This window comes from Polypterus senegalus, chromosome 4 (assembly GCF_016835505.1).
Source record: "Polypterus senegalus isolate Bchr_013 chromosome 4, ASM1683550v1, whole genome shotgun sequence".
In the NCBI taxonomy this organism is placed as follows: domain Eukaryota; kingdom Metazoa; phylum Chordata; class Cladistia; order Polypteriformes; family Polypteridae; genus Polypterus; species Polypterus senegalus.
The window spans coordinates 98,132,026-98,159,047 of record NC_053157.1 but is presented as its reverse complement, the minus strand read 5'-3'; the positions used below and the strand labels follow the sequence as shown (position 1 = coordinate 98,159,047).

The window sequence follows — 27,022 nt, the reverse complement described above, 5'->3', positions numbered from 1 at the left end:
GTCTTTTTTGACATGCTGTATGCAAGCCCCATAATGTTTCCTTTTTCTGTTCACATTATTAAATGAAAATGTCTTACGGTATCTCAGTAATATGTGTAGTATCAAATTTTCTACTTACATTCTACTTCAATTTACATTAATATGCCATGATTAATATTATGTATGATTCTTTTGTTATTTTTTCATTTCAGGATTTATTGCTGCAGATATTAAAGGCACAGGCTCCTGGACCCAATTGTACCTTATAACAGATTATCATGAAAATGGATCTTTGTATGATTACTTAAAGTCCACCACCCTAGATACAAAGGCTATGTTAAAGCTGGCGTATTCATCAGTCAGTGGGCTTTGTCATTTACATACAGAAATCTTTGGCACTCAAGGAAAACCAGCCATTGCACACAGAGATTTGAAAAGCAAAAATATTTTGGTGAAGAAGAATGGAGCATGTTGCATAGCAGATTTGGGGCTGGCTGTTAAATTTATCAGGTTAGTCAACACCTTACATGCAATATACATTTACTGTAAATATATATTGCTTCCATATCATTTGATGAATATAGTATTAACTTTAATATTGCATTGAATGGATATATCATTTTGATGTTTTTCATGTCTGCTGTATGTTGTTATTATCAGCTTTTATTAAGATTCTACAATGCTGTTACATGCCATTTAATATATAAGCTTGCATTTACATTTGTAAGTGGTAGTACTGTATCCACCATTCATGATTTTAAATGTTTTATTTTATGCACAGTCAGTATTGGATATCAGATAGGATATGTTCTTATTTTGCTCAGTAACTTCACATTCTAGCAATATTTGTTTTATCATTTTCAGTTTATTAACTTTTTAGAAAGTTATTACTTGAAATCACTCTTAGTAGAAATGTATTTTATCTCATAATTACTTGTTAATTAAATCACAAAGCTCCACTCAAATATAGTATAGCTTATTAAAAGCATATTAGTAATATACAGTACCATAATATTAATAGCATTCATTATAAACTTGTGTGCCACTGTAAAGTAAAAATGTTGGGGGAGCTCCATGATAAAACACTCAGTTTCAAAAGTATCACTTAGCTTTAATTAGCCAGGTATATATTATTAGTAATTTGGGTGGTAGTTCATCACAGAACACTCACATACTCTCCTATTCTCACTCTCATTCTCACACATACATCACCAATTCAGAAATTAACATGCATATCTTTGGGATGTGAGAAGGATCAATATGAAATCAATATGATCAATATGAAAATTGTCTTATTATAAATGCTCCTGGTTTATTGCAAATATTTCTAAACTTTAATTACTTTGTTCTAATTATCCTTTTATTTTTTATATTTATTATTATTTTGTTTACATTAATTGCAATACATTTTGAGTATTGCTTGTTTAATGGGTACTATTATTTCAGACTGTGTTTTGTTGGACGTGACCATATTGTTAATGAAAACAACAGCTTTTTTACGCTAATGTAATGTACACTGCATGTGGTGTCTTAAGCTTTTAAATAAAAATACCAAATGATTATTTTAATTATTCTAGGTATGGTAAGAACTTCCTTTACAACATCTTTGCACTCTGAGTGTTGTTTTTGTACCTGTTTTGTTTAGGTTTGTTGGGTTACAGACCTCTGCTCTGAAATATACATTTTTTTCCCTTCGATTTCTCCAACTCCTGGTTCTTGTAAATATTTTTGCCCTTTGTGTAACAAATATTTGGATGTGCCAAACATCATTTTGTTTATAGAAGATCTCAACTAATAATAATGCAGGCAAAGAAGCTAATGTTTACCAGAGGAATGATAACTTTGAATTCCAGACTTTTGCTTGTGTCTTACGCTACTTGATAATCTACATAACTCAACATTATAAGAAATAAAATAGTATAAAGTATGAAATTTAGCACTAAGCTTTGTCAGAATAGTAATTATATCATTTCCTATTTCAAAAACTAACAATATAACCGAATTGACCATAACAAGTAAGTTTTGTACTATGAACAAGGTAATGGCAGACTTGACAGCTTGTATGGCAATTTAAATCAACACTAAGCCATGAAACTGAATATTGATTGAGTGTAATCTAAGCCTAACTGTGAAAATGGTTGTTAATGTTGTACATACCTTAAAGATCAGAAAACTCTTCTGTATTCTTGGTGATCTTCAGATTGTACACTTGAATAAGTACAGTATTGTGTTTCTTTTTTTTAGTTCAATGTTTCATTTGATTTCAAATGTAGAAAGAGAGCAGCAAAGGAAAATATACTTTTATACTAACTAGGGGGCTCTGCCCCCTGCTTGCTTTGCTCGCCCACCCCTGGGTTTGGTTAGCCGGATATAGAATTTAAAGAGATTGTTATTTTAATTTCATTGATTTTCATTCGTTTTTTATTTCTTGATATACGCCAGTAATAAAGCTGTAGTGAATTAGTTATTCCCCCTACCCCCTCCAGGGGCGCACTACACGGCAGTCATTTCGCATCTCTGCCCCTCGCATTGTGAAAAGGGGGGCTGAACGCACGCTAAGGAGATGCGGTCGCTCCTCCAAAACCCCCTGTTAAACGGTGATACAATGGGAAACAAATACATTTTTTTACCTCCTCTTTGGTAAATCAGCTGCTGGCTTGCTGCTGTGCTGCATGATCTGCATGTCACACAGTGCTTTGAACATTTAAAAGCCTGTACAGCAGCTGTCCTTTTGTCTCACTGCCTTGTTTTGCGGTGTTTTAAAGTGTCTCTTTTCAAGCCTTCCAAGATTTTTTTTATAATAGAGAGATATACAAGTCAATAAAATCAGCAGTTGCTTCAGACATTACAATGTGGTACCAATGTGTGCAGGTTGGTGTTCATTAACTGTGCATGCACATAAGAATGGGATCTCAATGTTTGGTTATGAATTTGGATTATGCCAATGGTATTCTTAGAATATGCATCATATTTTTAGTTTTTGATAAATATGAAAAATATTAACATCTTGCCAAGGTCAATACCTGGAAGTCACAAATTAAGGAGTGCCATCAGTGTCTGTAAAACTAATTTCCAAAAGAAGGCACATGTTTGTTTTTGCACCTAAAATGATATCATTAAGAAAAACTGAAACCATATATTTGGCAAAGATAATTTAACAATCAAGAATCTTGATTGATTTTACACATCTAGATAGGAGTCATGTTATTAATACATGAAACCTTTATAAATTTCTTGGGTTTTTGTCTGAGGTTTAGTTTTATATTTTTACCTGCATAGCTACTTTCTCTGTTTGCAAATCATTGTGTAATTCATTTTGGAGGCTGATGTGTGTAACACGGGGCATATCTGTGTTTCTGCATATGTATTTATATTTTAAGATGCATTTCTTTAATAGTGCAACTAAAGTGAGTGGCAGGGTCCAAAGAATAAGCAGCGGAGAGACAAGATTGTTAGTGACAGCGCCACCTCTCAACCCAGAGTGGCTCTGCATACCTGGTCTAATTCAATAAGGTTATCCACATTGCACATGTGTGACACAGCACCCCCTTTACCCCAGTCCCCAAAGGGTGGACAGACCTCAGAGTGAGATTGTGGACCCAGAAGAGTGTGTCAGCGTCGGCGTAGAGGGAGCCACATCTGTACTGGACATTGAACTTACAAGTTGTGGAACCTCCTGGTGACAGCCACTGGAGGGGGGGTATGATCTGTCACTAGAGTAAACTCCTGTCCTAACAGGTAGTAGTCCAGCTGGGAAATCATCCATTTGATGGGCAAGGCTTCATGCTCAATTTCTGCATATCTCATCTCCGAGTCCACTGGTTTTTGGCTGAGGTACATCATTGGATGCTCAGGTCCTTCGGGAACCTGGCTCTATACAGCACCCAGGCCAGTGTTTGAGGTTTCAGTCTGGAGAATAAATGGAAAAGAAAAGTTAGGGAAGATCAAAATGGAAGCTGACATTAGGGCCATTTTCAAGGTACATAATGCTGATTTGGCTTCTGGACTCCATGCCACCTTGTTCATAGACCGCTTCTTCATGCGATTAGTTAAAAGTGCATGTCTCCCAGACAGCCAGGGTATGAGTCTCGAATAGTATCCTGCAAGCCCAAAGAAGGCTCACATTTGCCTTTTTGTTTGTGGCTGGAGCCAGTTTCAAATGGCAGCAACTTTGAACCCCAGGGGCTTGATGTGTCCACCACATAGTAAAGATACTTAACCTCTGTCAGCCCGAAATAACAGTTTTTATGTTTTATCCATAAGTCAGTGTCACAGGTGGTCCTCCCTAGTGCAGGAATAGATGACCATATCATCCAGATAAGCATTACGGGGCCATTGCAGTTTAATATATTGGCAAAAAAAACACCATAATCCTTCAAATACATGCTCAGATTGTTTAGCAGTAAAGCAGTGCAAGAACACTGGCAAATTCATACATACAGAACACTTTGAAAAATGTGTCACATGTGCTCAAAATGTACTATGTCCTCTGGCAAAATGTTTCATGCACGTAAAATGTTGCACTTGCAAAATACGTTATGCAAGAACCCTGCCAAAAATAAGATTATTTAAACCTAAAATGCTGGCAGATTGTGCTTGCAGAACATATGGTTTGCAGTCAGAATGTGATGCTCACTGTCATAATGTACTATGCAGTCTTGCGAAACGTATCCCTCACTGCTCAAAATGCAACATAGGCTTATAGAATGCAAGCGTTTGGCAGTAATTAACTCCATACAGATAGATGGTAGATTCTGAGAGTTACTGATAGACACATTTGCACAAACTTCATTTTAATTGAATGACTCAGTGAATCTTATCAATCGATTTGTGAGCAGTAAAGAATGGATTCAGTGGAGCTCAAAAGGAGTGCTAAAGTGCATGCGTGTCCTGTGTGATGTAATCAGCGTCTTCTGTTTTGCTGACACCGGTGGAAATTTAAATTACATGTGTAAAAACCACATGAATCATGTGTCTCAAATCATTTTGTTCATGAATTAGTCACTACCTGAGAACCAGTCTAATGATCATTCATTTGATTCATTGAAGAGTTATTATATTTTGCCCAATTCTCATTCACTTGTAATTCTTTAATGAAATTACTTATTTTAAATATGCATCTTAAATATGTTACCATGCTTTGTGTACAAAACCAGGACAATGGCCTGTGAATTATCATCTTAAATATACACCGATCAGCCGCATCATTAAAATCACCTGTCTAATATTGTTTAGATCTCCCTTTTTCCACTAAAATTGCTCTGACCTATTGAGGCATAGACTCCACAAGACTTCTGGAGGTGTATTATGGTATTTGACATAAAGATATTAGCAGCTGATCCTTTAAATCCTGTAAGCTGCAAGGTGGAGCCTCCATGGACCGGAATTGTTTTTCCAGCTCATCCCACAGATGTTCAATCAGACTGACATCTGGTGAATTTGGAGGCCAAGTCAACACATTAAATTCTTTGTCATGTTCCTTAGACCATTACTGAACAATTTTTGTGAGTGGCAGGGCACATTATCCTGCTGAAAGAGTTTCCCTGAAAGCCATCAGGGAATACCATTGCCATGAAGGGATGTCTGTAACAATCTTTAGGTAGGTAGTATGTGTCAAAGTAACATCCACATGAATGCTAGGAACTAAGGATTCCCAGCAGAACATTGCCCAAATTAAAACACTACCTCCGCTGGCTAGCCTTCTTTCCATAGTGCATCCTGCTGCCAGTTTTCCCCACGTAAGCAACACAAATGCACCTTGCCATTCACATGATCTAATAGAAAAAATAATTCATTAGACCAGGCCACCTTCTTGAGTTGATCTATGGTCCAGTTCCGATGCTCATGTGCCTATTGTAGCCACTTTCTGCAGTGGACATGGGTCAGCCTGGGCACGCTAACTGGACTTTGACTACACAGCAGCAATCGTGGTTTAGTGATGTGTGGCTGAAGTGGTTCCTGGGGTGATTTGCGCTGCTGGCGAGTCTCACTTAAGTGCATAGGTGAGGAGTCGTCCCCATCCGTAATTGTTCCCAGGATACTCTGATTGCCACGGGTGAATCACGTCCCCGTCATAAATAGAAGTGCAAGGCAGCTAGGAGGGGGGAGAAGAAAAAGGAAGGTAAAAGAAAGACAGACTATGGGAGCATGCAACGAACCCACATCATCACAAAGACCTGCTATTTTGAAGATGCACTGACCTAGTCATTCATCCATCATTGACTTCACCTGCCGCCTAATACATCTGACTCCTTGACATGTGCCATTGCAATATACTAATATTATTCAGTTCACCTATCAGAGGTTTGAATGTTGTGAATGATGTATAATTAATCATATACTATACAAAGTATTAAATTATATATTTGTGAAGCAATATGACAAAGTCAGAGATGACTACAGAATTTCCCATAAATGCCAGACTCTAAATCAATCAAATTAATCAAAAGAATCAAATCACTGAAATTGGTAAAGAATTTAATCATTAAAGTAAATCGAAATGCCCATAACCTCTGTGCATGCATCAGAACTTGTGTAGTGTGCTCCAGCCCCGGCCGGGACGCCCAGGAGGACCAGAGGAGGGCTTGTGCCTCCTCCAGACCGTGAGGGGCGTCCGTCCTGGTTGTGTTGGGGGCCTCGGGTACAGGGCTTAGAAGCCCAACCCTGTAGGGACCCGAGGTCACCGCCAGGCGGCACCCCGATGCCGGTTTATCCTGTGGTTCCGGGCCGGGATGGAGCCCGCCGGACGCCCAGGAAGACCAGAGGAGGGCTTGTGCCTCCTCCAGATCACAAGGGGGCGATCGCCCTGGTTGGATAGGGGGCCACGGGTAGAGGGCTTGGAAGCCCAATCCTGTAGGGGCCCGTGGCCACCGCCAGGCGGCGCCCTGGAGCCTGAGGAACCCTGGAGCCCAGCACTTCCGCCACACCAGGAAGTGCTGGGGGGAAGACTTATTGTGGCGACCGGAGAGCTGCCGGGAGGACAGCCGGCACTTCCGCCACGCTGGGGCGTGGCCAAGGAGTGGATGCCGGAAACACCTGGTGCTCATCCGGGAGCACTATATAAGGGCCGCTCCCTTCAGTCTGGAGCGGAGGTCGGGTGGAAGAGGACGGAGCTAGCGGGAGGACTGGAGGCGGCCAGAGAAAAGAGAGAATGAGAGAAAGAGGCATTGTAAGGCCTGAGGACTGAAAGAGGCATTGTAAGGCCTGGAATTGGTAGAACGGTGCAAGAGGCACTGGGGAGTTGAGCACGGGACTGCTTGTTAAATAGTGTAAATAAATAAGTGTGTGGTGAAATAACGATGTCTGTCTGCCTGTGTCCGGGGTCAAGTTCACAGTAGATAAAGTCCAGCTTGTGTGCATAACCAGGGAAGGGTGTGTTAGATTCCAGTCAGGTGATTTTTTGGCATTGGATAATAGTCTGTAAGGTAGGTGGAGATATGGTCGGGTCATTTCAGGTGTGAATCAGAAGAAGTCCAAGCAATAGCAGAGCTGCCATAGGATGATTTCTGAACAGTTAAATTGATGGTCATATCTTCTCCGGGGCAAGCCAGTTTTAAAGAGAAAGAGATAAACCGAAAACATTTTTTGTAAGAGCTGACAACTTAGATGCTTTAAAAGGTGACTAATTATTTTGGTTTTTTTTTCCTTTAATTGAGTTTGAACATTAACGATGAATATTTTTCTGTTCTAGTAAGGGCCATTTTTATTTATCTTTTTATCACTTATTTATTGAAGTATGTATAAAGTGCATTTTTGCCATTGTCTTTAAATGAATATTGGATTTGGCACAATAAAGGAACATGTATGCTGCATGCTGCATCTGCTATGTCTGCTTTGAGGAACTCCAAATAAGACACATGGGCAACCTGCAGACTTCCTTACATCAGGTCTTCGAGCCCATTGTCCTGGAGTGTGAAGCAGTAGGACTAACCACTACACCACCATGCCTCCTTTTAAGAAGAACACGTTATTTTAATTTTAATAGAGTATATCCATATACTAAATAGAATACAACAGAACTATATAAATACAACAAAAAATAAGCTCATATTAAATGTTGTTTACTTCAGTCCTAGTTGATTTCAATGCTTGGTATATGATCATAAGTTAATTGCTGCTGAGTCGTTGTCATTACTTGTACATTCTGATTTGCTATTACTCTCTCCTTCTCTTGTGCAAGAGTGAATGAAAATAAAAGGGATATTGGATAAAAAAGTTTTATTTGAAAGTCAAAATTGAATTTTTAGTACTTAATTATTATATTTGTGTAAAATTATATATCAGGTGTTAAACGTAAGTAATATTCTTTATCTAAAATACTGATGTAATTTTTTTTCTTTACTCCTCTGCTAGTGACACTAATGAAGTAGATATCCCTCCAAATACCAGAGTAGGGACTAAACGCTATATGCCTCCTGAGGTTCTGGATGAGAGTCTGAACAGATATCACTTTCAATCCTATATAATGGCAGATATGTACAGCTTTGGGCTCATTTTGTGGGAAATAGCACGGAGATGTGTGTCAGGAGGTGAGCTCACATTTAATTACTTTAATCAGAATTATTTTCATTTTAGATACACATTAAATTGATTGCCAATGTGCTTTATGCATTTTCAATGAGGAGTTATGTTTATTATCATGTTAATAATATTTTTCCTTCATTTCATCACTACCTTGTACTGTGCCAATTAAAAATTTCAGAATTATGACTTTATGGCTGCTAACAATAAAGACATGAAACCTTTTAGTTTATCAACCTCTTATTTCAGGCACTTTTTATTTTATGGCATTAGACATAGACATTATTTTCAGCAGAGGTGTTTTGTGCTTATAATGGCAAACACATGGCAGCCGATATGTATATTATCTAACATTTTACAAGGAATAACTACAGTAAGTCTACCATAGTAGTTCTGTTGATTGGTTTAATCAGTAATTGATCACTTAACATTTTTGTAAATATATTTGAAATGGCAATTTTTTTGTTTTCTGATAAAATATAGCCAAAGAAAAAATTGAATTTAAATCAAAAAAGTTTTTTCAATGAGGAATTTTACCATTATATGTTACATAAAATATCACGGCATCAGAAACTGCTGTGCTCCTCTGTTCTCCATTTTCTGTAATCTTTGCCCGAATTCTTATTATCCCTGCTCATATAATGCTGAATTCATAATCCTTTCCAAGAAAGTGCACAGTGAGTCATGAGAATACACAACATAAGTCTGAAGTTGGTAGTACACAGTATATGTGTTACTTTGATGCAGTGTTCAAGGTAAAATATCATAAAGTGTACACCTATGAACATTTTTCATTCAAACTAATACAACAAAATGGGACAGACACAAAACATAAAACAATCAATGTAAAATATTGATTAAAAAAAGCTAATCAAAAGGCACAGTTTATTTGCTATATGTATACAAGAGCTATTTACTAAAACTCAGGGTCATAAGGGCTGGAACCTATCCTGGCAGCACTTGACATGTGTGTATAAACTAATTATATGTATCTTAACAACTTTGCACTTGAGTATCCTAACATAATGTTTTAAAAATATCATTTTTCGTCATTACTACATTTTTTCTCCAACATCAAGGGGCCATCACCCCATTTTTGCCCAGCTTTCTGCCTGATGGACTTTATATATTGAAAACTTATTAGAGATGCTTTGTACATCCCTTTTTGATTTGGATATACAAGTATGCACTGTACACTACAGTTTAAAATATAGACATTACAAGTATATACATTTATTTCACTATGTTAAAGAAATGGAGCTGACTGCATTACTATTTATTTTCAACACTGAAGTGAACATCATTGTTTAAGGGAATAAAAGAAATTAGGATCAGAATGAATTCAGATAATGTCTGGATAAATAATATATAATTTAAAACTGAGAATTTTAATGTTGCAATGCAGTCAGTTCAATGGAGACAGCCATCTTTGACAATAACTATACATAAAAGGTTTATTTTTCTTTTCTTTGTTATAAAATATGGCTGTCAATGCATAAGTAACACAAATCTCTGCAAATCTTGCATTATAATTTATGAATAAACATTGTCTTTCATTATTTCTCTAATATTCTACTTCTGTAAATTTTGTAGCAAAACGACAGTATTATTATTTTCAACAATCTGCATTGACAGTATTATTATTTTCAACAATCTGTATTGACAGTATTATTATTTTTAACAATCTTCATTGTCTCTATATTGAAGGCATAGTGGAAGAATACCAACTACCGTATCATCAGCTGGTCCCATTTGATCCTTCTTATGAAGACATGAGAGAAGTTGTTTGTTTAAAACGTTTAAGACCAGTTTTCCCAAATCGATGGAGTAGTGATGAGGTAATTTAGATGTATTTTTTCTTTAGGCAAAGTGTAGATTTTTTACAGAATGATGTGCAAGCCCATTTATGTTTACTTCTACTATATATACAATATATATATATAATACCTTATGCCAAGAGAACCTAACAGACAAAATGGATAAGTTGCACTGATCCCTTGCCCAACTTTCATATTTTCACTCAGTTTCAAGTACCCACAAAGGTTTCACTCCTGGGGCAAACATTTCTTCTGGATAACAGTCAGCCAGTAATGTACTTTCAATGTGCAAATTTATAGCTGCAAGATATTTTCTATCTCGTGTTCATCTGTAGAGCCTATCTGTAAATTTTAAGTTAAAATTCCACAGTAATACATTCAGCAAACATTATAATTATAATAAACAGTGGAAAATATAGGTCCTTGTTTAATATTATTCTTTCAATGCATTATTATTCATTATATTGTAATATCCCTTCCCAGGTGGGAAAATAACCCACACAGGCAAGTGGTGGTAATTGTCCAAAAAAACAAAGATTTTATTTCTCTTCTTTCTTAACTGGCCAAAAACAAACGTAGGCAGGACAAAGAAACAGGCCTAGAACAACAAACCACTAGACAGAAAAAAACACACTCTCCAACAAACTTTTTTTTTATTTAAAAAAATAGATTTCCTTACAAAGTCCCACCACCAGCATCCCAGAGGCTGCTTTATTTAAAAGTGGCAGAAGTGTCTCCTCTGCCCCCCCTCTCCACAGCACTCCGAGCAGCCCCACTTTTTTTCTTTTTTATGGATTTTTAGGACACACTACCTCAGTGGCAATTTCTTTCCCAGACTGTTGCAATTTCATATGTAATAAATGCATTCATTTGCTGTACTTAAGATATTGACTTTTGGAGCTGCGGAGACTCTGGAATATTTTTCCATCCACAGGGTTCAGTAGGGAGAAGCAGAAAATTTTACACATTTTCAATGAGTTAAAGACATCATGAGTATTAAACAACCGCTCACAAAGAAAATACAAAATTGTACATGTGTTCTGTAGTTTCTACCTTTCTCAAAAGTGAGAGGGGATTAATGGATATAGTAGATTATTAAAGAACAATTCCTTACATATTGCGTAGATTATTAAAGAACAATTCCTTACATATTGCACAAAAACATGCATCAGCAGAAGCATTAGCTGAAATCTTATAAACTTATGTTTAAATGATACATGAGCTCAAATGATACAGAAACATTCAAAACAAAACAAATGACTACTACTCCAAGTGAAGATTATAAAAGCAAAATCAATAGACATTAACCATTGTGGAGGTTCAGCCCTGAACACAGACAGACAAACACCAGATGTCCAAGAAACACATACATTTAATGTTTTTTTCAGTATATACAGCACCTCACAATGCCCTTTGCTACATACTCAGTCCCTTTCTTTCTCTTTCTTCCTCTTCTTCTTTGTCACCCTTGCTCATCCCCTCACAAGCTCTGTCTTCTTCCTCCCGACTCCGGGTCTCCGAATGGAGTGAGGCAACCTCTTTTATACTGCACCCGGAATAGCTCCAGGTGTTTCCTGAGCATCTTCCAGCAGCACTTGTGGGTGTGGCAGAAGGGCTGCCTGGGAACCCAGCTCCTCTTCTGGGAGCACTTCCAGGAGTGGCAGAAGTGCCGCAAACCCAGACTCCGGAGCTGTCCAGGCACACCCTGGCAATGGCCACAGACCCCAACAGGTTTGAGCTTCAAAGCCCCAAGCCCATGGCCCCGATGCAACCCGGGGAATGGCTTGCCCTTCTCTTGGTCCCCTGCTCTTCCAGGCTTCCTGACGGGGCACAATCCCAGGCCATCCATCACACCATACGCAACATAAAAGAAAAAATTACACCTTTATTTACTTGGAAGTGTTGGGTTTTTGAACAAATATTAACATGCATCCCATCTTAATCACTGAGCAGGGGGTCAAGGTCCAAAAAGACAACTGTGTCTTTGAAAAATAGCACTCAGCACTTTAGCCTTTGCATAATAAAATTAAACACTGAAGAAGCAGGCTTGAAGGTATCAAAACAAAGCCTAAACAAAGCACAAACAAAATAAAATAGGTGCTTAAAAATATATATAATGTCATGGAGTCTATCATGGCAGCATTGGGCAGAAAACAGGAACCGACTTTAGTCAGGGTACCAGCCCATTGAAGGGCTCACACACACCCACTAATTAACCATGCTCATAACACAAACCAGAATTCTTATTCAATACACAAAAGTGTTAGTCTCTGTTAATATTGTGAAAAAACTAAATGCTCTGCAAAGTTTTTGACTCTATCCACGAACATGGACACTGCCAATAGTGTCCATCATCTTAAATAATAAATGGCCCGTGACATGACTTTTAGTCATGTGGTAACAATGACCCAAGCAACTATAAACAAATTGGCTTCAGCCATAAAGAAAACACATAAATGGAGTTGACCGTGTAATACCAACAAAAATGATGATAAAAATGGTTGTAACCTCAAAATGAAATGGAAATTGCAAAAAATGCATAAAATAGACTGCCATTAAAAAAATCATACCATGATCATCTGGTGTTTGAACTTGGCACATTTAGACCTTGTTTTACTCTCTCATATTCTGATCCATTAATCCTATTTTGCTCTTTTGACCTGCATTTTTTTCATCACTGGCAGTACACAGGCCCACAGGGACCAATTTAGTATCACTATGACCAACTGAACTTGTACATACATCTATTGAAAAAAAAGTGGGACATTAAAATGCTTTCTAATCAAAATTCCATTTTTATGCAGGCATCTTTAAGATAAATATTTTAAAACTTTTTTTCCTTTGTAGTGTTTGAGACAGATGGGGAAATTGATGGCCGAGTGCTGGGCGCACAACCCTGCTTCCCGACTTACAGCACTAAGAGTAAAGAAGACATTAGCAAAGATGTCTGAGTCACAAGATATCAAGCTGTGATCCAAGGCAAGGTTTTGAAAAATAAATGACAGCAACTGATTAATTGTAGTCATGCAGAAAAACGTCCATAGACTGGTCATAAGCCTGGCTTCTCTTGAAGTGACTTCGGAATTAATTTTAAAGCTCAAAAGAATCCTTATAGCGATGCTGCCTTAATATTTAGAGATTCAGGCAAATAGATGTTGCTTTCTGTGAAAGTGTTGTATCACTGAATTGTGCCAGCAGCCTACATACATGGGCTCTGAATGAAAAAGAGAACAGAGATCAAGTATAATAACTAACAACTGAGTGGCTCGTGTACAGTTTTTAATATAAATAAAATTATTATGAATTGTTATATTTTGCTGTCATTTTTTCTTACTGGAAAGATTCTGTACATTTAGTTTGAAATGCTGTTTTTTATATTTGCTTTTTAATTATTGTGAAGAAACTAATGTGTAAATACAAGTACATAAAATGATAAGAAATGCAGAAGAATGCTGTAATGTAAATAGTAAATATTTCAGTTTTACAATTATCAAAATGAAACAGGTTAGTAACTTAAAATTTCAGTAAGCTTTCAACTGTTTAAATAGTTTTAACATCATGAAATATCAGTAAATACTAACATTACTGAGTTTTAAATCCTGGAATTCATCATATTTTGCTGTTTCTGCATTTTTATATACAAGGCATTTTATTTATTTATTTATTTTTACACTTTTTTAAGAGCAGAATAATTAGATTTGACTTTTCTATTCAGTATTCTACTGTCTGGTTAAATTTATTTTAATTTCTATACTCTGCTTGTACATGCCAGTGTCCTTAGCAAAGCTTTGTGTTGTATTGAAGGCAAACAGGCTTTAAGTTCTAATGCAATACCTGAAAATTCATTGCTGTTTTTTCTTGTAATTTAAAGTGTATACAATGATGTCAGCAATATGTTTGATAATAAACACATGTATCTGACATACAGCTACTAAAGTTTATGAGTTTATAGGGTCCTTATTATAACATGTACAGATTACTAAGCAATTCATACTTGCTTGTACCAATCATCAAGCAACACATTGTCACTCTCTTGTGCCTTGATGAATAAGCATAACCACTTTACCTTACAATTTCTTTCTTCCTTACCTGAAAGGTTCTTACAACATATTTGTCATTAGCAGACAAACAGAATAAGGAAATGCTTATGATACATATTAAGGTGTACTTCTCTGGCAACTTTTTTTGCTTACCCTTTGTTATAATCCAACAACATGGCCTTACTCAATGTGAACTGAAGGTCAGAACCTCACAGCTTTTGTCACCCAAGGTGGAGTGTTCCACTATACAAGGATACCCTTTGTCTTTAGCACTGCATTTAGCTGCTTTCAAAAAAATCATGTTCACCATCTTCACAGGGATCACTGGAGTGGTTATTCACCTGGATGACATTGTGGTGCATGATCCTATAGAGTCATGATGATTGTCTTTGGAAAAATCTTTGAAGCCTTGACTAAACATTAATTCACACTCAACCCTTTGTCAAAAGAATGACAAGAGAGCCAGAAAGGACTGGGGCAACCTCTTGTGTACTTGAAACTGGTTGCAAAAATTGGTAAATTAATTGTACAGTAGTGTTCAGACTGGAGTCCAAAACAGAATTGACTGGGTGTGGTAAAGATGGAGGTGTTAAAGTAAGACACAGGAAGTGATGCAATCAGGGTCGGGACTGGAACTGGAAGTGACGTCATTAGGGTTGTGACATGAAGTGGCATCTTTGGGAGAAGAAATGACATCCTGGGATCAGAAGTGACATCATCAGGGTCATGACTGGAAAGTGATGTCATCAGGGCCAGGCAGAATTTCCCGAAACTGTTCTGCAGTGGAAAGAGAGAAAGGATTAGTACACTCTGCCATCCCCTGGTCTGGCATGGAATTACCCTCATTTGAGCCCTTCAGCTGCCTCCCATGCGCACGTGTGCGACACCTTAAAATGTATGTTTTCAGCAACTACCATTGATTTTGTGGGGTTCTACACGAGGCAACTCAACCCTTCAGTCCCACGTAGAAACAAATTAAAACATTCCTAGACCTGAACTCAGTATTGAAGCCAAAGTTGCTTTATTCCTTGAGAGAACAGCATATTATCTTTGTTTCCTTCTGTAATACTCCACTATCACAGCCCCTTTATGACATCTACTAAATCTACTAAAAGAAGATGTACCCTGGTAGTGGACACCTGCCTACCTACCTGCGTCTCTCCAGAAGGCCCAACTCACCTCCCCACCCGTGTTACCACACTTTACTGGCCCTATATCTACCACTGCAACCTGTGATGCATCTAGCAATGTAGTGGGTGCTGTACTGTCACAAATTCAATATGGCTCAGTAAGACTATTTTTTTCTTCCTGGGCCTTTAGCCTAGCAGAGCAAAAATATTGTGTGTTAGCAAGAATCATTAGCATGCATTTGGGCATGTGACAGATACCACATATGCACTCTTACATTATATTCTGATCATCACACTCACAATCTTGCTCTTAATGTCCCCTTAAAATCCACTGCTGCTCAGAAAAACTTTCAACAGTACAATTTTATTCTGCAGTTTATATCCAAATCCAAATTTGATGTTGTGGACCACACTCCAAATCCCAGGAGATTCTGCCCTTGGCACTGCTGAATCTGACCTAATTCAGATGCTTCCCTTTAATCTTTAGGCCACATTGTCACTTCAAGAACTCCAGGAGGCTTTAGAGAATGACTCTGTACTTTCTAACCTTCGCACTTTAATACATACTGTCTGGCCACCTAAACTACCTGAGGAAATGGTTTCCATTGCACAAGGTCAAAAATAAGCTGAGCTGCTGCAATGAGGTTTGTGTAGTCAAAAGAATCAGCACTGTCATTCCCAGCAGCTTTCATACACATTTTTTGGATATGACTTATAAAGGTCACTTAGACATAATCTTTGCCAAACAAGGTGCCATGAACTAGTGTGGTGGCTACAAGAGGGAGACATTGAGCACCTAGTAAAAAATGTGTGGTTAATGGCAAAATTGCCCCCCTTCTCACCTCTGCTGAAACACCTAGAATGGCCTACTTGTCCATGGATCAACTAAAGTGAGATATCTGTGGAGAGCTGCTTAGGATACCAAAAAACCAATGATATAATCCCCATGGCTTATGACTTGTATGGCTAGGGGTGCTGTCCATAGGGTCTGTCACTACTCATGCAGCCACTGACTTCCTGGCATTACTTTTTGCCTGTTGGAGACTGACTTCTGCAATAACCACGGAAAACAGCTCACAGTTCAAATCAGTAGAATCTGAGGGCTTCCTGGCCAGTCATGGCATTTGTCACATTTGAGAGAGCTTTATCGTCATTATACTTCCGTACAACAAAATTTAGTTGTCACCTCTGCCTTAAGTATATGTAAAAAAAATAGATGTAAAAATAGACATTAACATTAACAGAGATTCCAATAAAATGCCTAGTGGAAAGAGCAGCAAATATTTATCATATGAACAACGTGTAAGTTAAATCTTTATATACATATAAAACGCTACTGTGGCAGTTCGTTTCTCTGTTTAGAATTTTAAATCACCTGTAGCTCACAAACCGTTTGACCTATTGACCTGACATTTTGGTACACATATACTACATAAAGTCTACTATCCTGATGATTGACCTCCAAGGTTATTCTTCTTTTTATTTTTATTATATTTCATTGTAGAATCAACTTTCGGCAGTGGCCAGCAGGTCAGCCGTGCAGCACATGGGTACGGGCGTCGTTCTCATTCCTACCACTTTTGACGTCACTTCCCCTGCCTTTCATATCTTAAATCATTCTTGAGGCAGATTGAAGAATTAAGTGCCAGCTTAAGTGAAAAATTAAAGAAAACGTACTAAGTAATTGCAATACAAACACTGACTTAATCAGTTTTAAGACGAAAGATGCCGACAAAAGAAGAGAAGAAGTCGGCCACTAGGGAGGAGAAAAGAAGAGTTGTTCAGGAAGCAGCAAGCATATCAAATCCTGAGCAAACGAATGCTAAATGTACAGAGAAATGAGGATGAAAATTAGGAATGCTCAAATCAAGTGTATTCACTGCACGTTATTGTGCATTGCACGGTTACTGGTTATGTTTAATAAAGGTACTTACAAGTATATGTAGTATTTACTAAAACACAGCAACTCCTGCAGCATATTTGACAATTTGCAATCAATATAATATAAAGCACAGAAATAATCCATCCAGTATCCAACCTGCTATATCCCAACTACAGGGTCACAGGGGTCTGCTGGAGTCAATCCCAACCAACACAGGAAACAAACTCCTGACAAGGTGCCAGCCCACCACAGGGCACATTCCCCCCCAAACACTACACCAGGGACAATTTAGGATAGCCAATGCACCTAACCTGCATGTCTTTGGACAGTGGGAGGAAACTGGAGCACCCAGAGGAAACCCATGCAGACATGGGGAGAACATGCAAACTCCACACAGGGAGGACTAACCCAGGTCTCCTTACTGCGAGGCAGCAGCGCTACCACTGCACCACCATGCTGTCCCTCAGAAATAATATAATAAAAAAAATACTTACTCAAATAGTAGCATCTTTGTCAGTAACAATGTAAAACTTCTAAGTTCAATTGAGTGAATTCATGTGTGTTGTTTAAATTGGTGTGTGCATGTGTTTATGTGTTAACTATGCATAGGGGAACAAAAGTGTTTGTCTGAGAGTTCCTGAGGCAGAGGAGGGGAGATTGACAACACTGCTCTCAGTTTTAAAGAGTTCCTCAGTCTGGAATTTCACTTTCTGATGGTAATGAGTCAAACAAATGATGGCCTGGATGTCCTATGTTCCTGGTGATGGCTCTAGCCTTATTCTTCAGTCAGCTAGTGTACACACTGTACAGTTTAAGTGACGGCCAGTAGCCCAACCCTACCGGGACACCCAGAGAACAGAAAGATGGGGGAAGGCAGCTTTTTTAGGACACTGCTTTCCCCAGAATGCTAGATGGCAGCTCCTTTGGGTGTCAGCTGTGCCCCAGATTTCCACAGGGCACCATGGGACTTGTAGTTCCACATCCCAGCCCTGTGGGTGCCATATGGCACAAGGTTTCCACCTAATCTGGAAGAACCGGCAGAAGCACTTCCAGAATGGCCAATATAAAATTACTGGACTGACCTCATAGGGATGAACCAGAGTCGGGGGGATGGTGGACAAAGCTTGCAGGGAAGAGCAGAGGGAGAGAGAGACAGAAAGAAAGAATAATTGTGTGGGCAGTAGTGTTTATTTATTTGTGGCTGGAGTGCTGGGAAAAGCACTGTTAAGAGTCTGAAAAAAAAACAAACTCACAATGCTTTTAACTTGTGTCCTCAGTGTCTGTGTGTTAGGTTTGTGGAGCAAAAGTGCCCTCTAGTGTCCACAACAGGTTTTTTAGAACATCTCCAGTGATCTGTTGGGCAACCTTCACTACATGAAGTAGGTTATTATGATCTTCAGCAGTGCAGCCAGCATACCATTAACTTGAACTGTAGGCCAGAAAACTTTCAACGGTGCTGTGGTTAAAATTCTTCATAAGAGTTTGGGGTCGAATGGCCAGTCTTAAATTTCTGCAGAAATGCAGATGTTGTTGGGCTGCCTCATTTTAGTAAATAGTGTTAAGAGACCATGTACAGTCATATGAAAAAGTCTGGGAACCCCGCTCAGTCGGCATAGTAATTTACTCTGCTTTCAACAAAAAAGATAACAGTGGTATGTCTTTCATTTCTTAGGAACATCTGAGTACTGGGGTGTTTTCCGAACAAAGATTTTTAGTGAAGCAGTTTTTAGTTGTATGAAATTAAATGAAATGTGAAAAACTGACTGTGCAAAAATCTGGGCTGATTTGAATGCATGTAACTGCTCAATACTGATTACTTGCAACAACAAATTGGTTGGATTAGCTCGTTAAGCCTTGAACGTCATAGACAGGTGTGTCCAATCATGAGAAAAGGTATTTAAGGCTTCCCTTTGAATCTCCTCTAAAGAGTAACAGTATGTGATCCTCAAAGCAACTCTCAAAAGATCTGAAAACAAAGATTGTTCAGGGTTTAGGGAAAGGCTACAAAAAGTTATGTCAGAGGTTTAAACTGTCAGTTTCAACTGTAAGGAATGTAATCAGGAAATGGAAGGCCACAGGCACAGTTGTTGTTAAACCCAGGTCTGGCAGGCCAAGAAAAATACAGGAGTGGCAAATGAGCAGAAATGTGAGAATGGTTACAGACAACCCACAGAACACCTTCAAAGACCTGCAAGAACATCTTGCCACAGATGGTGTATCTGTACATCTTTCTACAATTCAACGCAATTTACACAAAGAACATCTGTATGGTAGGGTGATGAGAAAGAAGCCCTTTCTGCACTCACGCCACAAACAGAGTCGCTTTTTGTATGCAAAAGCTCATTTAGACAAGCCAGATTCATTTTTGGAACAAAGTACTTTGGCCTGAGGAGACAAAAATTGAGTTATTTGGTCATAACAAAAAGCACTTTGCATGACGGAAGAAGAATATCACATTCCAAGAAATACACTTGCTACCTACTGTCAAATTTGGTGGAGGTTCCATCATGCTGTGAGGCTGTGTGGCTAGTTCAGGGACTGGGGCCCTTGTTAAAGTCAAAGGTCGGATGAATTCAACTCAATATCAACAAATTCTTCAGGATAATGTTCAAGCATCAGTCACAAAGTTGAAGTTACGCAGGGGTTGGATATTCCAACAAGACAATGACCCAAAACACAGTTGGAAATCTATAAAGGCATTCATGCAGAGGGAGAAGTACAATGTTCTGGAATGGCTATCACAGTCCCCTGACTTGAATATCATTGAAAATCTATGGGATGATTTGAAACAGGCTGTCCATGCTCAGCAGCCATCAAATTTAACTGAACGTGAGAGATTTTGTGTGGAAGAATGGTCAAAAATACCTCCATCCAGAATCCAGACACTCATCAAAGGCTATAGGAGGCATCTAGAGGCTTTTATATTTGTAAAAGGAGGCTCAACTAAATATTGATGTAATATCTCTGTTGGGGTGCCCAAATTTATGCACTTGTCTAATTTTGTTATAATGCATATTGCATTATTTATGCATATTTTCTATTAATCCAATAAACTTAATGTCACTGGTGAAATACTACTGTTTCCATAAGGCAAGTCATATATTCAAAGGAAGTTTCTACTTTGAAAGCTCAGCCAAAGATAAACAAAAATCCAAAGAATTAAGAGGCGTTCCCAAACCTTTTCATATGACTATAAGACACTTTGATAATGTAAACTTCCCCGGAACTTCAAACTTTCCACCCTTTCTGCTTCTTAATTTTGAATATAAAGTAGAAGGTGATCTCTCATTTTTGTTCTCCTATAGTCTACAATGATTTCCTTTGTCTTTCATGCATTCAGGACTAGGTCGTTATCAAAGCACCATTTGGCCAGGTGTACTACATCCATCCCATAAGCTGTCTTATTATTATCTGCAATCAGACCCACTACCATAGAGACATCTGCAAATTTCATGATCATATTTAAATTAATAAATGGAATTACGGTCGTGCATAAGCATTAGGCTCAGCACAAAGCCCAACAAATCTTTGCACACTCCTGATAAGAGTGGAAGAAGTATGTTTTCCAATCCTAACAGTGGTCTGCTTGTGAGAAAGTTCAGCACCCAATAGCTTCCAGGCCAAGTTGCTCCATTTACAAGCCATTTAATCACATTGAATGCTGAACTAAAATCCACAAACAGCACTCTCAGATATGTATTTGGTTTTTCTAAGTGGGATAAGGCTGTATGGAGTGCAATAGAGAACGCATTGTCCATGGAGCAGTTTGCTTAGTAGGCAAATTGGTTTATGTCCAGATCTGGAGACATGATTGATATAATTTTCCAGGCTCACAAAATACAGCATCACTACGGGAATAAGGGCAACTGTGTGATAGTCATTCAGGTGCTTCAATGTAAACTTTTTTGGCACAAGAACAATGATGGAGGTTTTGAGGCAAAAACAGACATCTGCTTCCTGTAGTGAGAGGTTAAACATGTTTGTGAATATACTCAAAAGTTGGATGACACATGCCTTCGGTGTCTGTCTGGTCCAGCATATTTCTGGACATTAACTCTCTGAATGGTCAATCTCACTTGGTTGAGCTCTAGGACTGCTCTCCTACATAAGAAGAAATATGTGAGCTGTTCTTTCTTGTTGTTGCTGAAGCAGGTAAAGAACTGATTTAGAATATCAGGGATATCTGTGTCCTCAGATGGCAGCAGAGCATCATCAACCTTATAGCTAGTCTTTGATTTTAGTCCATTCCACATACTACAAAGATTTTATTCACAAAACATTCCTCTATGTGCTGTTTATATTTCTGCCTAGCCTCCCTAATGCCTCTCTTTAGGTTTTTGCTAGCTAAACCATAAAGTTATGTGTCTCCTGACATGACAGTCATGTCCCATTCTTGCAGCAGAATGCACACATGGCAATCCATCAATAACTCTTGATTTGGAAACACTTTTATCATTGCATTTGGGGGAATATTTCTCTTGCAAAACTGTATGTATCCCAGAACTACTGATATGTAACCCTCCAGTTCTGTTCCCTGTTTGAACATATACTAATTTGTTCGATTAAAATGGTTCTGTATCACAGAGGTTGCTTCCCTAGCTTATACCTCAACAGTTTTGATAGCCAGTATCATGGTCATTATCATTGGAATCAGGGACAGGGAAATGTGATCTGATCATTCTGAGTGTGCAGATTGTTTTTCTTTGTATACTTCTTGTATATGTGCACATATATTAAGGGATATTTCCTTTTCTTGTTACGAAGGTTACATTTTTCAAACATTTAAGCATAACTGTCCTAAGGTCAGTGTTTTTAAAATCCCCTGCTACAATCACAGCTCTATTTGAGTTTGTTGTCAACTGGATGTTAATAGCTTCATGTAGCTTACATGCACAGCTATTATTACAACTATTGTGAATTGTCTACTGTAGATAAAAGAAAAGGAAGCAACATTACTGTTTAGAATTCTACATTCGGAGAGAAGAGTTTATCAACCATGTCCGTAGCAGTGCACTAGCTATTATTATTGTGATGCACAGACCTCTTTTTTCCTCCTTTTTTCTTCCTGGAGTTCCTTGTCCTGTCTGCTCTGTAAATGGAGCAGCCAACTAGCTTGATAGCTACAGTATGTCAGGGACAAAGCTATTCAGCCATGTCTCTATAATGATTATCACACAGCTGTTCAGAGTGTTTTAAGAAATCCAGAGTCTAATTTCATCTATTTCATTGTCAAGTGACCTGAAGTTGGCCAAAAAGAGATTCAACAGTGGTTAGCTTGTAACCTAGTGTGAATGCTGGATCACCTCATCAAGCTTGTAACAGCACCAGCTAACTCCGGCAGCTGATAGATCTCTAAGAAAATGAACTTAGAATTGAACTGTAATCTGTTCACCTGTCCTTAATAAAAAGTAACTGAGATCATTCATATGATTATGCTACTGTTTTTCTAATGGTTAAAAACAAATGTAATATGACAAGAACAAGTAAAAAGCTGTAAATTAAAAGAAAGAGTCTTGCCATTCCATCTACACACACCGCCATTGTATTCCATATTCGCATGGCTCTTTAATATCATGAAGGAAATGGACGGAGTGAGAGACTAAACTAAAATCTGAAAAATTACATCTTTGCTCACTAGCATAGGTAACTCATTTTTAACTCATCTCTTTCACACCTTATAGACCAGCTCAAAATTCAACAACTGCTTGATCACATGCACTACTTAAGATATGGAGTAAACTTTAATTACTGCTGGACCGGTTGCATTCATAGGACAATCCTGCTCATTCTACATATCCAGATTCAAGTGCACCCTTAGCTCAACACAAAATACACTGCACTTCAACAGGAGTGCAGAGGGTGAAGACACCAAATATTTCCATCTTGGAATGGGTCTGAGTTTGGTGACCTTACCAAGAACATACAGTAAGGGTGCTTTCATTCTGGTTTCATGGACTGCAGGTTGATCAGTTAGGCCCAGCTACATTTAAACCTTCAGATGAGTAAAGGTGGCATTCCATTCGACTAAGCAAAGTAGTGCCTCTAACCACCCAGAATACTGATACCAGCACAGAGATGCATGGAGTTCTTCAAACTAACCACCTGCCTCCCCAATTCAGCAAATATCTATAGCTCCTTCTAGGCCCTATTTGTGTTTGATTCCAAAATTGGTACCTCAATCATTATGTCACTGATGTTTGAAAGTTAATAATTTTTGTAGTAGCCTTTCAAATTGATGGATATTTGATTTATTTTCTTTTTTTTTGGGAGAGAGAAAATGTTACATCCTGACTGTACACACAAAAGTACTGCAATTTTTGATAATCCTATTTGATGGCACATTTAAGTTATAGGATTTTAAAATAAATAACTGACTGACACATGTGTAACATCTGAGTCTTCTTCTTTTTCTATATAAACAACTACACAGGCTTTTAGGAGATGAGAAGGAGGCTAGAGATTTTAAGGGATAGGTAAATGGGTTGTCAAACTTGTACCATGAAACATAAGTTTGATTTGATTTTAGAAGTGCCTATGTATATGTAGTGATGAATTTGACACCAGACCACACTTGGACAAAATCAAACTAAGCACAATTGTCAGTCTTTGAGTTTTCACTTTTAGGATAAGATGTTGTAGTGAAAAAGTGTCTGTAAGGTTTACTCTCATTTTAGGATCACCTTTAAAAGCAATTAAGTCAAGTAAGAGCTAATTGAACCATTTACAAGTTTTGAAGCCTCTGTCATCTTTTTAAGTTATGCTGTAAAACTGCACAGACTATTAGGTTAGTAGAGGGAGGCTGGAAATATTTAAAGTTAGATAATGGGTTTTCATGCTTGTCTCATGAAACCTCGTTTAATTGATATTAGAAGTTCCTGCATATATATCTTGGGATGGAAAGTTTGGATTTAATGTAAAGTCAGCATCACTTTTGTAAAGACAGGCAAAATATATAAGTATTAATGATTTCAATTTTGTAAACTGTTGCCATATTCAAATATGCTTGCTTTGTAATATTTGTCTTTCCTGAGCCACCTTACAGTGAGGCGTTCCCAATGTAAGTAGTGTATCTGCCACAAATACATGCAGCAAAGTTCATCCTTCTCGTTTAAGCCTTTTGCTGGAATCCAGGCACTTCTGGGCAAGTGGCACAAGTGCATTGAAAAGGGTGGAGACTTCATTGAAAAATGACATTTTCAGTTTTGATAAGGTTTGTCCCATTTTCTAATAAATCCCTTTTTCAAACTTTAGCTTGACACCCCCTCATATTTATACACTGTGACGGATGGCAGCTGGCACCATTACCAAACTGGGATGCTTCCGAGGCAGAAGGACAGTTGGAGAGGACGTCTGGGGGACACTCTTTTCCCCGAACAGTTATTTGGCAGCCCCTCTGGGTTGCAACGCTGTCTGAGATTCATACAGGGCTGTGTGGGAATTACTATTTGCCAGCACAGCTTTGTTTGGTTCCGTGGATGCCGCAAGGGGGAGCTGTGGGAGCTACATGAGCTGAAGAGCCCTATTGTGTGCCTCAGCTGCACCTGGGAGCAATTCCAGACCTCCTTAATGAACCACCTGGAGTGCTCCAGGGATGTGGCTTAAAAGGAGCCACCCACCTCCCAAGAGGAGCCAGCGTTGAAGGATAAAGCTGATGATGCTCACCTGCAAAGGAGAAAAGGCTCTGGAGGAAAGGGACAAAGTTTCACTGTAGTTCAGTCCTTGGAGACTGCTTTGCGTCTGGCTGCCATTCTATAAATAAAGGCCCTTATTTGGACTGATCTGGTGTAGTTGCCTATTTGTGTCAGATTGGGGTGGCAGGTGTCATCACAACACCTATTGGTTACTCTTACAGTACTTGCTGCTCCTGTGTATTTTTTATTTAAAATTTTGCAGCACCAAAGCTGTGACATTATATACTAGTTTTTCCATGGTTCCCTCAAAATATCTATGGGGAGCCCCAAACAATGGTTCAAGCCCAGGGCGTCCCTCATTCCTAAATCCATCCCTTTGCATAACGGTGCTATTTAGACATCACAGATATCTCTAAGCTCTTTGGTGGTCAGAAAGGTTTTAAGGAAAGGTTTGCACATTCAGCCTGAAGTTACTGTAATGTCATGATAATTAATCCTACTGTCTAAGTGGGCTGTAATGAGTACCAACCATGAGGTTGCTTGTCATATGAAAGAGCTTCATACTGAAACATACTGATGTGATCCTTTTAAATAAAGACAGGAGGCTGGGAGTTGTTATTTTTGTGTAATGTGAGAGTTATTTAGAAAGTAGATTTTACTCCTAAAACGTTTGTGTTTTGGTTGCCTCTAAGGGACTGAGCTGGAATTTTTAAAACTTGTTTTCCCCTTTAGAAGGGCTTTTGAGGTTTTTTTTTACCGGACAGGAGCAGAAGAAGGTGGGTGTTAGGGGGTGTGTTAGGAAAAGTTACTTGTTACGTATTGTCACGCATGCTCGAGTAGGAGGCTGCGGACGGACCTTAAACCGCTTCGAAAGACGTTCGCTGGCAGGGAGTGGCGGGGTACTAACCCCTCTCCTTTGTCTTCCAGGAAAAGAGACGCTCCGCCATCATAGCCTTCCCGCAGTACGTCCACTTCCGCCCTTCCTCCGCCATCTTTCCTGAAGGGCGTCGTACATATGAACTGTTTTGTTTATATTTTGACCTGCTTTCTTTTTTAATTATTGTGGATTGTCTACAATATACGGGGCCGGAAAACCCCAAACCTTTACGCTGTTTGCTTCTACTCTTTTACAGTGCCGTAGTCGGCAGGATTCCAGCCTACGAGAGAGATGACTGAAGGGCAGGAACTTAATACAGTGCTGCAGGGAATGAATGCCCAGATCCTGGCCCTGCAGCAGGCGCAGGCTGCCACCACCCGCAAGTTGGAGGACACTTCGGCCAGGTTGGCAGAAGCCCGAAGGATAAGACCCAACCCGCCTCGTCCAACGCCTCCACGTCTGGTGCCCGTGACAGAGGCGGATGACATCGAGTCATACCTGGGCATCTTCGAACGGACGGCCACCCGGAACGAGTGGCAGCGTCCGAGTGGGCGTCCATTCTGGCGCCCTACCTGAAGGGACCCGCGCAACGGGCTTATTACGACCTCCCCGAGGAGGAGGCCGCGAGTTACGACCTCCTAAAGCAGGAGATCCTGGCACGCTACGGCATCACGCCGGGCCAGCAGGCGACCGAATGGCAGAGCTGGCAGTTTGACCCAGAGAAACCAGCCCGTGCACAGGCCTTCGACTTCTGGGGGAAGATGGATCGCTGGTTACGGCCCGAAGGTCCCCAAGCCCGGAAGGTCGTAGAACAGGTGGCCTGTGAGGGCCTGGTAAACGCCTTGCCAAGCTCCCTCGCCCAGCAGGTCCGGGCGCCATCCATATAAGGACATGCCAGGCCTCCTGGAAGTCCTGGAGCGTCAGCTTGCGGTTTACCAAGCCAGGGGGTCGGAAAGGCACGCTCGTGGGAACCGACAGGGACGGGCGGCCACCCCCGAGCCCTCTCGACGCGCTGCGGAAGCACTGCAGAGACCTAAAGAAAAGCTGGCCTCCCCGCGCTGTTACAAGTGCGGCGAGACCGGCCATCTACTGCCGACCTGTCCCCTCAACACCCCAACGGAGCCGATGGACTGCACCTGGGCCACC

General features: G+C 39.3%; 1 protein-coding gene across 3 annotated transcripts in view; it reads left to right on the top strand.

Annotated features, from left to right (window-relative positions):
* The window catches only part of bmpr1ba (bone morphogenetic protein receptor, type IBa), a 106,566-nt gene extending 92,329 nt beyond the window's left edge, over positions 1 to 14,237 (top strand). For all 3 annotated transcript variants that reach the window (XM_039751067.1, XM_039751069.1, XM_039751068.1), the window contains exons 8-11: positions 192 to 489; positions 8,332 to 8,507; positions 10,207 to 10,337; positions 13,164 to 14,237. In XM_039751067.1, the coding sequence (XP_039607001.1) occupies positions 192 to 489; positions 8,332 to 8,507; positions 10,207 to 10,337; positions 13,164 to 13,289 (731 nt within the window). In that variant the 3' untranslated portion in view covers positions 13,290 to 14,237. The remainder of the gene's footprint in view (positions 1 to 191; positions 490 to 8,331; positions 8,508 to 10,206; positions 10,338 to 13,163) is intronic.
* The last annotated feature ends 12,785 nt before the right edge of the window (positions 14,238 to 27,022 follow it).